Source organism: Leptodactylus fuscus, chromosome 9, assembly GCF_031893055.1.
Source record: "Leptodactylus fuscus isolate aLepFus1 chromosome 9, aLepFus1.hap2, whole genome shotgun sequence".
NCBI classification, from domain to species: domain Eukaryota; kingdom Metazoa; phylum Chordata; class Amphibia; order Anura; family Leptodactylidae; genus Leptodactylus; species Leptodactylus fuscus.
The window spans coordinates 48,876,167-48,891,301 of NC_134273.1; the positions used below are offsets into that span (position 1 = coordinate 48,876,167).

General features: G+C 40.9%; 1 protein-coding gene across 2 annotated transcripts in view; it reads left to right on the forward strand.

The window, feature by feature from the left end:
- Window positions 1-14,322, forward strand: part of CCDC134 (coiled-coil domain containing 134) — a 62,556-nt gene extending 48,234 nt beyond the window's left edge. For both annotated transcript variants that reach the window (XM_075286371.1, XM_075286372.1), the window contains one exon: window positions 13,748-14,322. In XM_075286371.1, the coding sequence (XP_075142472.1) occupies window positions 13,748-13,873 (126 nt within the window). In that variant the 3' untranslated portion in view covers window positions 13,874-14,322. The remainder of the gene's footprint in view (window positions 1-13,747) is intronic.
- The last annotated feature ends 813 nt before the right edge of the window (window positions 14,323-15,135 follow it).

Sequence of the window (15,135 nt, forward strand, 5' to 3'; positions counted from 1 at the left end):
TAATCTTTCTAGCTACGATACTCTTCCCTGTTAGGCCATTTTTGTGTAGTGTAATGATGACTGCACGTGTTTCTTTAGAGATAACCATGGTTAACAGAAGAGAAACAATGATGCCAAGCACCAGCCTCCTTTTAAAGTGTCCAGTGGTGTCATTCTTACTTGACAGATTGATCTTACATGACAGATTGCTCCATTAATACAGGTGTGGGTGTTGATGAGGACAGGGCTGGAGATCAATCACTGAAACGATGTTAGCTGGTCCTTTTAAGGCAGGGCTGCAATGATGTTGAAATGTGCTTTGGGGGATAAAGTTCATTTTCTAGGCAAATTTTGACTTTGCAAGTAAATTGCTGTTTAAGCGGATCTTTCATCAGGTTGGGCACAGGCAGTTTTATATACTGCTGGAAAGCTGACAGTGCGCTGAATTCAGCGCACTATCGGCTTTCCCGATCTGTGCCCCTGGTAAAGCGCTATCGGTCCCGTTACCATAGCGCTTTACAGTCAGAAGGGCGTTTCTGACACTTAGCCAGGGACGCCCTTCTGCCCAGCAGCGCCTATCACGCTGTACTGTGGAGCGGGGTGGAACGCCTCCTCCCTCTCCTGATAACACTCATCTATGGACGAGCTGTGTGAGCAGAGGGAGGAGGCGTTCTTCCCCGCTCCACAGTACAGCACGATATGTGCTGCTGGGCAGAAGGGCGTCCCTGGCTAGCTGTCAAACGCCCTTCTGACTGTAAAGCGCTACGGTACCAGGACCGATGGCGCTTTACCCGGGGCACAGATCGGGAAAGCCGATAGTGCGCTGAATTCATCGCACTGTCAGCTTTCCAGCAGTATATAAAACTGCCTGTGCTTAACCTGATGAAAGGTCCTCTTTAAGCTGATCACTCTTTATAACATTCTGGAGTATATGCAAATTGCCATTAGGAAAACTGAAGCAGTAGACTTTGTAAAGTTTAATATTTGTATCATTCTCAAAACTTTTGGCCATGACTGTAGAATAGAAGACATATTTTCAGTTCTTTCACACTTTAAGTATATAATTCCACGTGTTAATTCATAGTTTTGATGCCTTCAGTGTGAATCTACAATTTTCAGAGTCATGAAAATACAGAAAACTCTTTGAATGAGAACTTGTGTCCAAACTTTTGGTCTGTACTGTACGTACCAGCTCATTGAGCTTTCTTTGAGTATTCACTGTTTTTTGCTCTGCCTTCTGTTTCAAACTATTTTTTTGTTTTTGATTTATTTTTCTACATATTTTACGTTCCCTACCACCTACTTATTCATTTTCCTCCTTGTTTATACAAATACTTCTGTATATACATTTATTTCCATTTATTTATTAATTGCAGATACTGTTGTTTACGATAAATATATTTATTACATATGTCATCCATTATTATATTATTATATATTATGAGTTCCATTTCAATATTTATACATTTGACATTTTTTTTTGTTATTGTTTTTATTTACTTTTATTTTAAATTGATGTTTATGAATATATATAAATAAAGAGCAGGAGACTGGAACAAGTCACAATACTCAGGCAAAGGCTGTACAGCCTCATGGGTATAAATAGGCCCAAACAGAAAACAAGATGGCTTCCACTACAATTGAATCGAGGGGAGGCAAGTTACGTTCCAGAAATGGATGTGGAAAAACAGGTTTCAGAAGTGATAAATGGAACATTCACTTGTCCAATAACCTTGAAAGGTCCAATGAATTTTTGACCTAGTGTTGCTGGTCCATGAAATTTCAGATTTTTCTTAGAAAGCCATACCTTATCTCCTACCTTGGAAGTTGGAGAAAGTCTTGGGATTTATCTGCTGTTCCCTTATATCTTTCCTGGGAAAACGTCAATGTGTCCCTTAACATCTCCAGATTCTGTGGGAGAGATTGACTGCAGGAATGAGAGTGTCTCTGGGAAAATTAGGGGAATTCGCAGCTGGCCTCTATTTAGTGTACCTTAATGCAAGGTCTTCCCTTTTCTCATTACATTGTTTGATGAATTCCTTGGTGGGAGAGACCACAGGCAGCTTCTAGGTGTTGGTACAAGCAGGTGGAGTCAGCCAAGATTGGGATGCTGGAAACTCAACTTGCTTGATTGCAGTCCAATGACTGGAGCTGAAAGAATGGAGAGAGCAAAGACAGGAGAGAACATTTCGAGCACTCTGAGTGCAGTATGCAAATCAAAGTGGTGGATAAAAATATGAAGAGTTGATGAAGTAACCAGTTGGTCTCTCACCTGATAGGGTTGTGAGCAGTCACAACCCCTATAGTAGCTTTGAGATGGAGAATCCAGGTGAGAGTGGCAGCGGATCTGGTAGTGCATCGGATGACCAGAGAAGAAATGCGTGGAGAACAAGAACCAGAGAAGGATCCGCACTCACTGGTGATGGAATGACACAAGAACCGGAATATCCAATATGGAGTATTTTTATTGAGGTAGATAAAACAGCATGGTGCGTTTCAGGCCAACCTAGGCCCTTTCTCAAGTACAAATGTGCTACAAAATACATAAAGTGAAATATATAAAGTGAAATACATAAAATAGAAGTAAATGAAGGTATATCATAGAAAGATGCATCTAGCCCAAAAGCCGTTCAGAATGGATGAGAGTCCTGATCTGAACAGACTTGGTTATGCCGTTTTCACGGAAATTATAACAGACTTCAAATTATTCATGTAAAGAAGTACATCATGGAGAGTCAATTTTTGCTAGATACTTTTATGGAGAGATTAAAAACCATTATTTGGTTACATACTGTAACCAAAGGTAATAAAACCTTATACAAGTTAAAAAGCATTATATATATGAAGTCCAGTAAAACAGAAAGATAGGATGGCACTGCTGATTCTATATGCATATAATCTTGATAAACAATAAGAAGCAGGTACACGGAGGGGTGCTCAACATCCAGGAAACCAGCATAAAGAAATGAATAAACAAAAAAGAAAAAAATAGGAGGGGCACTCACCCATTAGAGAATTTCTTCTAAAAAGGCATCCTTTGTTAGGGTTTAAACATTAAAATCAACCTTTTGTGAGGGAAGAACAGCATAGATGGCGACTGAAAAAGGCAACAGCCGTTTCGCGCTCCTCTGAGCGCTTTTTCAAGCCTCAAATGCAGTGTCCTTTTGTAGATAAATATGCAGCCTTCAGAAATTGTTTTTAAATTTACTTGAGAAAGAAGCCGAGAGCTTCAAAACTTTGTAATCTGTCATCATTATGAGTTAGCCATTAAAAAAAGGTATCAACTACTGAAGACTCAAGTTTTTTGTTTTTTGAAGTAATCTAAATGAGATTCAGAAGTTCCCATAGAGTTGATATATAGTGAGATACATAAATGAAATTACTGTAGAGGGAATCAGCTATAGGAAGCTTCTCAGGCTAAATAAGTTTCAAAACAAAGATAAAGTACTAATATTAGAGGCACATGAACCATAAACACAGAGAAGCAACATATGAAACAAAGTTGCAAGATATAAGTAACCCATGGAGCTGCTTGCAATCATGAAAGGCAGTAAAGGTGAACATTGTCATATGTGCAAAACTGAGTATAAGAATAAAATATGAATTACCAGGTCATGTCGGGCCAGATGCATGTTGGCCCGACTATGACCGCGGTATTTAACTAGTCAAATGGAAGTGGGGTGCGGGGAATTGCTTCCTGCACGCGTACCACTATTCCATATGGAGAGGATTTTCGGTATCTTGAAAATTGAACTGCACATGCACCTGTCTGTGGAGACGCGCATGCGCTCTAGGGTGTGTATTTGTCTGGCGATGTGACTGCTGCATGTGCATCTAATTGACAGCATGCACGCGCATAGAGGTGTATGTCTTGTATAGCAGAGTGGCTACCGTGCATGCATCTAATTAACAGCATGCACGCACTATGGAGCGGGTATTAGTATAATAGAGAGGCTTTGACTATTCATTGGTTAGAATAGTAGAAAGCCCTGTACTCTCAATATAATAAGACTGATGGTGTTTGCAAAATGGCATGCATATAGCAATATACTGACCACATTGGCATTCAACCTGCCTGAATGATCGAGAAAACTGAATTCTCAAAGACTGAAATTGTTAAAGGAAAACATAGTGACATCATGTAAATGTCATTATAGAGCAACATCAACACATAAATATATCATAAATACTAGCCAAGCATCAAAATAAAATAGAAGGTCAGAAAAACAAATTGAAGTATGAATACATATAGTATATGTTGATTATACAGAGAAAACCAAAAAATTTGTGGTACGTGCGCACGGGAAGCAATTCCCCGCGCCCTGTTTCCACTTGACTTGAAGCTTCCTATAGCTGATTCCCTCTACAGTAATTTCATACTCGAGCATATACTCGAGCATATGCCGAGTTTTTCAGCACAGTTTTTGTGCTGAAAAAGTCCGCCTCAGCTTATACTCAAGTCATTACTATAATTCAGCAATATCATAGTTACAGACCCATAGGTGCCGGGCCACAGCATTGCCACGCTCATAGCAGGAGCGTAGCGATGCTGCTCATTTCAAACTGCAGAAGTACTTACGGTACCTCTGCTAGCAGGCCCGGAATACAGACCCCGCCCCTCCCCCCCCCCCCCCACTCCATCACACGCCGGGTGATGTGGCCACGTAAGCTCAGGCCCGCACCTGGCGTGTATCTGCGTTCCGAGCCTGCTAGCAAAAGTACCATAAGTACCTCTGCAGTTTGAAATTAACAGCATCGCTATGCTCCTGCTATGAGCCTGGCGATGCTGCGGCCCGGCACCCGCCCCAATGTCTGGATGCTGGGTCTGTAACCATAATGGTGCCGCTTCAGAGCGGTCACCATACCAACCGGCACCTCCGCTGTAACTCTTACAGTGGTAACGTCGGAGCTCCCTGCAATCAGAGATTAGACTGAGGTTCCCCCCCCACACACACACACACACACACACTTGGAATTCAGCTTGACTACATCCAGGCTAAGTATAGGGCATCTGCACTGCTCATATTCCGTCGGGAAGGGGTTAATAGGAGCACTGCAGATACACTATATTCAGCCAGGCTGAATTCCAAGTGGGGAAAAAAAAAAAAACAGTCCTCAAGCTCAGGGATGGGGCAGACAACCAAAACACCCCCTCCCCTTCCTCAGCGTCTACTGCACCCAAAAACTCTGGCCATTTTAATTTTTGAAATTTTCCAGTAGCTGCTGCATTTCCTCCCTAGGCTTATACTCAAGTCAATAAGTTTTCCCAGTTTTTTGTGGTAAAATTAGGGGGGTCTTATATTTGGGCCAGCTTATACTAGAGTATATACAGTATGTATCTCACTATATATCAACTCTATGGGAACTTCTGAATCTCATTTAGATTACTTCATCTATATCAGGGATCACCTATACTATTCTCTCTTTCTCCAACTTTAAAAGTTCTAAGGTGTTTATAAAAATGAAGTTTATATTCGCTATGTAAGCAACTTGGCCTTTTTATAAACTTTTATTTATTTATGGGAGATATAGTTAGCATCTTGGTTTTATACACATTCTTATGTTCATATATATATATATATATATATATATATATATATATATATATATATATATATATATATATATAATGTTTTTAACCTTTATAAAGTTTTATTACCTTTGGTTACAGTATGTACCCACATAATGGTTTTTAATTTTTGCTAGATACTTTTATGGTGAGATTGACTTTCTCCATGATTTACTCATTTACATGGATAATTTGAAGTCTGTTATAATTTCCGTGAAAACGGCATAACCAAGTCTGTTCAGATCAGGACTCATCCATTCCAAACGGCTTTTAGGCTAGATGCATCTTTCTAGGACATACTTTCATTTACTTCTATTTGTTAGGAGTATTTAGGTTCTTTAATTTCTATTTTTCTTACCTGGGGAGTTTTTGGCTGCGCAGTGTCTGGGGTGGCATCCTGGCGCTGCGGGGTTGTCCTGTCGTGAGTATTGGTGCACACCTTCTGACTTGCACGCGCGCACTGCTGGTAGGCAGCTTTATTTCCTGGTTGATTAGTCTGTCCTCCCATTTGCACCTGGGAGGAGTGGTCTCTACTCTGTATTTAAACCCATGCCTCCCTTGGTTCTGTGCTGAGTGTCGCTTTTACAGAGCTAGGCCTTAGCAGGAGGAGTAGGTGGTGTTCTGGGATAGAGGAAGTTCCGTGGTTGATTTTTGGGAGGTTTGGGTGAACGAGTTGGTTTGTGTGTTTTCCCTTCTGTGTTCACCAATCCTCCCTCTGTGTATAATTGACTGTGTGAGTGAATTGCCTTATCCTTTGATTTCTACTCAGTTTCCCTGTGTTTGTTTCCTAGTGTATGGTTCCTTCCCATATTGGTTTGGGGGAATCCTTTCCCACATGTTTCCTGTGTGCTGCTTGTGTTGTTAGTCAGCGCACACCCTTGTCAGTCCCTGTCAGTAGCAGCTTCACTTGTTCGTTAGGGGTGACCCCCTTTAGTCTCCAGTCCCTAGTGATCTTATAGGGCATTCCTTCTCCCACTTCCCTCTAGGCCTACGGAATCAGTGAGAGAGGAGCTGTCGGGGTCAGGCTTAGCCTGAGTACAGCCGACCCACACCCGTGAGGCAGGGACCGGGATAGCTAGTGGGAGTAGTGCAGGGCGAGATTCCCTACTGCTATCCCTTAGCCCCGTTGCAGCTACCTGGACTGACATAACACTATTTTATGTATTTTACTTTATGTATTTTGTAGCACATTTACACTTGAGAAAGGGCCTGGGTTGGCCCAAAACGCGTCGTGCTGTTTTATCTACCTTAATAAAAATACTCCATATTGGATATTCCGGTTCTTGTATCATTCCATCACCAGTGAGCGCGGATCCTTCTCTTGTTACGAACCTCTGGTTCTTGTTCTCCACGCATTTCTTCTCCGGTCATCTGATGCACTACCAGATCCGCTGCCACTCTCACCTGGATTCTCCATCTCAAAGCTACTATAGGTGAGAGACCAACTGGTTACTTCATCAACTCTTCATATTTTTATCCACCACTTTGATTTGCATACTGCACCCAGAGCGCTCAGTGTCTTCTCTCCCCTCTTTTGCTCTCTCTGGGAAAATTAGGAAGGATACTCGGATGGTAACACAAATTAGCAAAAAATGGTGTTTGTTTGGTGGAAGCATTCTGAGTATCATTGTATGAAAATTCTGCCATTAGAAGCAAATTCGACCCAGTCATCTTGCAAATGGCAAATGCAGCATTGAAGATACTACTCCAAAGTTTGATTTGTGTGTTCAGTCTGACCATTTGATTGGGGGTGAAATGCATATGACAAATTAACATCAATGTGAAGTGTTTTGCAAAAATTCTTCCAAAATGTGGACTTAAATTGTTCTCCGTGATCAGAGACAATTTCATCTGGTACTCCGTGGAGACGAAAGCCATCTTGGATGATAAGGTCTGCAGTCTCTTTAGCAGAAGGGAGACCAGAACATAGAATAAAGTGAGCTGCTTTTGTCAGTCGATCAACCACAACTAAGATGGCATTTTTCCCTTTAGAGGCAGGCATTTCAATAATAAAGTCCATAGATATAGACCCCCAAGGAGGGGACGGGATTGAAAGAGGCTGCAACAGACCCACTGGTGACGTATTAGGAGTTTTATTCATGGCAGAGATGTTACAAAAAGAAACATATTTCTTCACAAAAGAGGTGTGACAGAAGTTCTTTTATCTTCTGATTACCCTTGTGACCTGCTAGCTTGGAGTCAAGAATAAACTTTAATACTCTTAGTCGTACACTCTCTGGCACATAAATGCAATGTTTGAGAGTTCATACTCTATTTTGAAACATAAGGGATACATCATCTGGTGGATTCAGAAGAACTGCATCTGTCTCGTATGCTGCCCTTATCTCTTCCAGCAGATCCTTGTTGGCAATGACCCCAAAAAATTGGAATCCAACAGAATGGTAGTTGGTTAGCAGATCTGATGAGCATTTAGCAGATCTGATGAGCTCTAAATTACAATTGTCCAGGGGCCACACGGTGGCTCAGTGGTTAGCACTGCAGCCTTGCAGCACTGGAGTCCTGGTGTTCAAATCCCACCAAGGGCAAAAAACCATCTGCAAGGAGTTTGTATGTTCTCCCCGTGTTTGCATGGATTTCCATCCCATATTCCAAAAAAGACATACTGATAGGGAAAAATGTACATTGTGAGCTCTATGTGGGGCTCACAATCTACATTAAAATAAATAAATAAATTACAATTGTCCATTAATACCACTGTGCTGCTTCTTTCAAATGATGTTGCCACTCCCGAAAAGCAGCAACAATGGCTAAAAGTTCCTTGTTTCTTACATCATAATTCTTTTCTGAGGAGGTTAATCTTCGAGAAAAATAAGCACAAGGATGTAGCAAGTCTTTTTCTCCAGTTCTTTGTGATAGAAAAACCCCTATTGCACAATCAGAAGCATCAACTTCAATGATAAAGGCAAGTTCAGGGTCAGGATGAATCAGTATAGGGGCTGTGGTAAATTTTGTCTTTAGACAAAGGAAGACTTCCTGTGCTTGAGAAGACCAAATAAATGGTATTCCCTTCCTTGTTAATTGAGTAATTGGTGTTATTATAGCTGGAAACTTTTTGATAAACCGTGTGTAGAAATTACCAGTTCCTAGAAAAGTTAGGAACTCCTTCACATTCTTTGGGGTTGGCCAGTCAATTATTGCTTGAATCTTGAATCTTAAGCAGTCCTTTAGTAGAAATTACATAACCCAAGAGCTGAATTTCTGTTTAATGAAATTCACTTTCTCCAACTTAATATAGAGTTGATGAGTTCGTAGACACTGTAGCACAACTCTGACATGGTTTTGGTATTCTTCTTCAGAGTTGGAAAAGATTAGTATATCATCCAGATAGATGACTAAAAAGTGATCTAGCAGATCTTTGAAAATGTCATTAATAAAGTGCTGAAAGGTGGCAACTGCATTACACAGTCCAAAAGACACGAATAAATACTCTGTGTTCATAACATGATCTGAATGCTGTTTTCCATTCATTACCAGGTCTTACACACAGTTTTCTATAATCAACACAAGGCCTTAAGGTACCCTCTTTCTTTTTAACAAAAAAAAAATCTCGGTGCACCTGCTTGTGATGTAGTTGGGTGAATAATTTCTTTAACTGAATTTTCATCTATATATTCTTTAACAGCTTTCAGTTCAGGCTCTGGCAATGGATATACAGTACAGAACAAGCATAGCACAAGGGAGTTTCAAAATTAGTCAAATATATGTAAATAACTCCCACCAGTAAGTCCAATCGTAGAGAGCATACTTCAACCAAAAAAATACATATAGACAAAAGATTAGGGATATAAAATCCCAAAAAGGTTTGAAGTATTCAACATATACAAAGAGTATTGTAAAACAACATCTTTTATTTTTGAAAAAATTCCATTATTTAAAAGTTATATGACATATAAAGACAACACACAAAACACCAATAATTCAAATAATTCAAACTTGATGGAAATGAAGCAATGAGAGTTTTCTTTCCTTCTTAATGTTAGATGCTATTGAAGAGATTGAGCGAATGACGCTATAACCGCCACTGACTTTTGTTGACGACTTGGAGAATTACTGAGAAAATGATCAGGTTTACCACAATAAAAGCATTGATTTTACTGCAGTCTGCGTTCTCTTCTATCGGCACTTTCATGTTTTTGTATACTGTCAATCTGCATACATTCAGTATCAACTTCAGTGTATTTTTCTAGTTCAGAGTCTCTGGAAGTGGAAGGTAGAACAGATAAGTACAGATGATTACGAGGCCAAATAGAATTCCACTTTTCTTGCCTCTGCTGAGACAATCAAGTATCAATACGAACACAATGAAGTACAAAATTATCAAACATTGTGGGAGCATCAGAAGCATCTTGAAAAATGTTAATTTTGCAACATTATTCCATTCAATGTCAATGACCCCCCCCCCCCTTCTGAATTCTGTTGCACATTCGGTAACCGGGCGTCAATTAGAATCATCAAATACCTGACTCATAGCTGCAAGGAAGGCATCCAAATCCTCAAAACGTGCATCATCAGTCACAATAAGAGGATTAGCCCAGGCTATGGCCTTATATGTCAAAAGCATTATACAATACACATTATACAATACACAATACACAACACCTTAGATCTGCCAGTGAGGAAGTGAGAGGGGTATGCACCAAAATACAACTTGCATTGATTAATAAATTCACAGTATTTGTCAGGGTCCCCACCAAATCTAAAGGGTCCACCTTCGGTCAAGGTAGATGCAGGAGCTGAAACCACAGCCCGGTTTTGAAGTTCCTGTATTTGCTCTGCGTGTTGAGCTAAAATATTTTGTAATTCCTGAGTTGCTTGTCCAAATAATTGCACATTGAGATGTTTTGATTTTCAAATGCCAAATACTTAGTTTTGAAATTTTGCATATCACTGTAGATGCAAGGGGGCGTTCACACTACCGTCGGTGTCCGACAGCTAGTGTCCGCTGCTAATGTCCGTGCAAAATCTTGTGCGGACATTAGCATCGGGCACTGACTGTGTCCGTGACATTTTGCATTGATTTAAATTGACATCGGCTGCGTTCTTTTACTGTCCGTGGGTGTCCTTAACTGTCCGTTCCCAAAGATGTCCGACTTTTCAAGCGGACAGCAAAAACCTACATGTCCATTTAAATCAATGCAAAATGTCACGGACACAGCTAGTGTCTGATGCTAATGTCCGCTCAAGATTTTGCAAGGACATTAGCAGCGGACACTAGCTGTCAGACACCGACGGTAGTGTGAACGCTCCCTTAGTAAGTAAACAGCTCTTATTACTTACACGAGCCTCCAAGCTTACTTTTCCATTGGATTCCATAGTTTTGGCTCAAGAATTCTGTTACGTTACTGGTATACACAACTGGAATACGGTGGCCAGATGGAACAAGCCAGGAACAGATAGGTACTGAAGAGTAGTAGTCTGAGGTGTGGCTTAAAGTGTAGATTCGCAAGGGTAATAAATAGAGATGAGCGAACACTGTTCAGATCAGCCGATCCGAACAGCACGCACCCATAGAAATGAATGGAAGCACCTGTGATGCCGGCCGCCAGCAAAGTCAGCGTCACAGGTGCTTCCATTCATTTCTATGGGTACGTGCTGTTCGGATTGGCTGATCTGAACAGTGTTCGCTCATCTCTAGTAATAAAGCAAGGAGTAGAAAGAGTCTGGGAAGACAGTTCTGAGAAGCAGGAGACTGGAACAAGTCACAATACTCAAGCAAAGGCTGTACTGCCTCATGGGAATAAATAGGCCCAAAAAGAAAACAAGAAGGCTTCACACTGGTACAGAACTGTAATCTTTAAGTCAATTCCTAGGATGAACACAGCAGCCTCCAGTGGTGATTAGTGGAAGTGCAACAATATTTCAGAGTGAGAGAAATAGTTGCCACTGGTGGTAGATTAGCAAAATACACAGGATTCTGACAGTAAGTTAATGCTAGTAATGGGTTAATAAGCACACCCATATACCTTTAGCAGTGTTTGGAGTGATTTCTGGATGTCTCTGTTTGCTGCTAGCATCCTATGCATTTGTTTACTTGGTGTAACTTCCTTCTGTGCAGCTTCCTGTGTAGCTTTTACACTAGTTCCCTCTCACTCAGCGTCCCCTCACTCCATTACACTCCCCCTCCCTGTCTCACTAGCCTAGCTATTCCTCTAATTACTAGCCCCTCCTACCCTCTCGCATCTCCCTACCCCTGCGATCCCGCCTATTACTAGCCCCTCCCACCTTCCCCATATCTCTAGTCTAGCGATCTCGCCCATTATTAGCTCCTCCCAGCCTCCCCCATCTCCCTAGCCTTGTGATCCTGCCCATTACTAACCTATTCTGCCCACTACTAGCAAAAGAGGAACAGGGGAGAAGCCATTCCCGGGCACAGGAAGGCTGCTTAGTATTGATGGGAATAAGGGGGTTTTGGAGAATAAGTGGTGAGGTTTCATTCATTCGGTCACATGACCGCTCCAGGGATATGGGTAATTATAGATTTATTTATTTTTAAATTGAAGTAAATTACAAGTTAGGCAGGGGGAGGGGATCTAGTTTAGGGGTTAATTCTTAGTTTATCGTGGACAACCCATTTAAGTGGTCCCTGGGATGAGCAGCAGCTTTACACCAGCTCACTATAGTAGGAGAATATGTTATCTCTGGAAATAATATAGATAGCATGTTGGTGTCATATGAAAGAAGAGAATCTCCTCTTTCATATGACAATAAAGGCAAGTTTGTACATTTTTAGAATGCTCAATATAACTGTTTGAAGTTACCCTCTCCTCCCTTTATTTTCCCTACATTTTACAGAGCCCTGTACTCCAAGCCCATACTTGCAGAAAGGAGGCAAAATTTGTTAATAAAGTATATTACAAAATTTATTAATGACACAAATACTGCCAGAAAATACTTCTGTATTTTCATTATGCTTTAATATCTTAATTCCAGAAAACCCCTTTAGTATGTTGTCTTTCTTGATGATGATGTGTTTTCCTGTTGACAACAAGCACAGAGTACATAGAGTAGTCTGTAATAGAATATATAGAATGACTAGCCAGAGAGTCTTCACAAGACTCCCGGTTTATGGGAAGAATATGCATATGTTTTCCCAGGATATAAATAGGGAAACACTGCCTCTGTATGCTGCCCTCTATTGGAAGCAGCTCCCTTGAACATCGTGCCCGACTTTTCAACAACCCTTTAATTGCAATGATGCGGGATTTTGCCAAGTGAGTATAATCCCAACTATGGACGGCGCCGTTTTGATCCGATTTGATCTCATCAGCACAGTCTAAGGAGAACTGACTTGGCAGAGGTGAGAGACTTCTAGACCAGATTCTGGGGATATTGTCACTCCTTAGGGAGAAACCACCATGTAGGTGTGTGGAGTCTTATAAAGCCATTTTATAAGACTCCACTCACCTACATGGTGGTCTCTCCCTAAGGAGTGACAAGACTCCCGTCTCTCATAGAAATGGGACGACAGCCCTGGAGCTTGCTCCAGGTGCTTGCGATCCTCGGGAAAATGGCACCTCAGTCAAAGCTGATTGGGCACCAATCGCGGGCATTAGTGCCAGGTGTCTGCTGCTATTGCGGCTACTCGGCTCCCGAGCGGCCGCTATAGTTAAACACCTGGCATCTGCTGTACTAGTACGGTGTATGTCGGGAAGGGGTTAATGGAAATTTCACCACTTTTTTGTGTACAAGAAGTTCTATGGTTTTTAAACCCCATGTGCATACACCGTATTGTGCTGTAGATTGAAACAGATTTTTGTTTTGCTAATGGGCACCATATAAGAAGTTAGTTATGACTTTATTCTTTCTGTTCTGGGGCTTGGTTTTTGTGAGGGAGCTGTAGTTTTTATTGGCACCTTCTTGGGGTACATGACTTTTGAAATCACTTTTTGTTCTGTATATATTATTTTGTTGGCTTGAGGGAGACGTGTTTTTTTTTTTTTTTTTTTTGTCCTTTTACAATATTCAGCTTGTGGGCTTAATAACACAATATTTTAAGGTTGTTACAAACTGATATGCAGGGCACAAAGACTACTATAAAGCACTGATACTTGTGGACCATATTTTCTCAGAAAACATCATCATATCATAAATCTATTGATTATTGCTTTGTGTATTAATTATTGTATGAATTGGAATTTTGAAGTCTAACAGATGTAATTGTGGATCTATTTTTCTTAGTTTTTACCAAATACAGATGCCTTTCAGAAAGCGTTAAAAGAAGAGGAAAAACGAAGACGTAAGGAAGAGAAAAGGAAAGAAATCAGGAAAGGTCCTCGGATCACACGCTCTAGGTCTGAATTGTAATCCTGAGTGAGAGTAACGTTGTGTGAATATAGTGGAGAAAGCCTTATAGAACAATATATGTGCCAACATCATTCCTCTCTGAACACAAATATAACAAAAACTCTTAACTGGATTTAGAGGAACACAAGTAGAAGATTTAATCCGTGGTTCTCTGGCTCTGTCCTCTATTCCTTATTTGTGTAAATTATTATTCTTTCACTCACAAGATATTTTGATCTGGAAAACAAAATCCATGCGATAGTTGAATCAAAGAATGTTTGCTGTGTAATTACTGTGTTTAACCTTGTGGGTTTTTTATTTAGTGCTTTTTTTTATAGTCCTATATTGTGCAGTATGGGTCATGTTTCATTAATTCACTTTTATAGCAAAAATTGTAACAAAACGGCAATAAAGCTGCTAAATATGGGCATTCTCAAAGGGTATAATCCCATGTTTTGGTTGGATTGCTTTTTTTTGTTTTTACTTCAGTGCTGTCATTTGATGCTAAAGTTTTGCAAGATTTACTATAACTATAGTTAAACTACAACATACACCCTTAAACTACAATACACCCTTAAAATACTTGTTTATTTTTAAAAGTAATTTTGTCTGATACATTTGATTTTGCACTATTCTTTGCAGTAAGTATTGTCAAATAACATAGAAGTTCTCTGTTAAGAATTGCTCCTGCTTTGAGATATGAGAAGATTGTGGGAGACTTACAGATGCCCCCAAGTTCAATTATAGCTTATAGCCAGTATATCATTAACAAAGTAAGACTATATGAAAATTTAACCATACAATAATATGTAGACTCTTAAAAGTCATAGAAATTGTGGCGGAATTTGATTCCTTACTAGCAGCCTTGAATAGTACCGTATTTTTCGGACTATAAGACGCACTTTTTTCCCCCCAAATTTGGGGGGAAAAGAAGGGTGCGTCTTTTAGTCTGAATGTGGCGCCTGGCACCCGCCGTAATAGAGAGGCGAATGCCGGCAAGGGATAGACGCCGGGGCCTGAGACATCGCTGTGCTCCTCTGCCCTGCATGAAGCCAGCAGCGGCAGGGGCGATGCTATTCCGCTCCTCCGTCCCCCCGCCGCTGGCTTCATGCAGGGCAGAGGAGCGCAGCGATGTCTCAGGCCCCAGCACCTGTGCTGGCATCTATCCCTTGCCGGCATCCGCCTCTCTAGTACAGCGGATGTCGGGTCAGTATCGGTGGCCCCTTCTCCCCCGGGGCCGGTCCCCACCGGCCCCGTACCTGTAAAGTTGCAGGCCAGCTCCT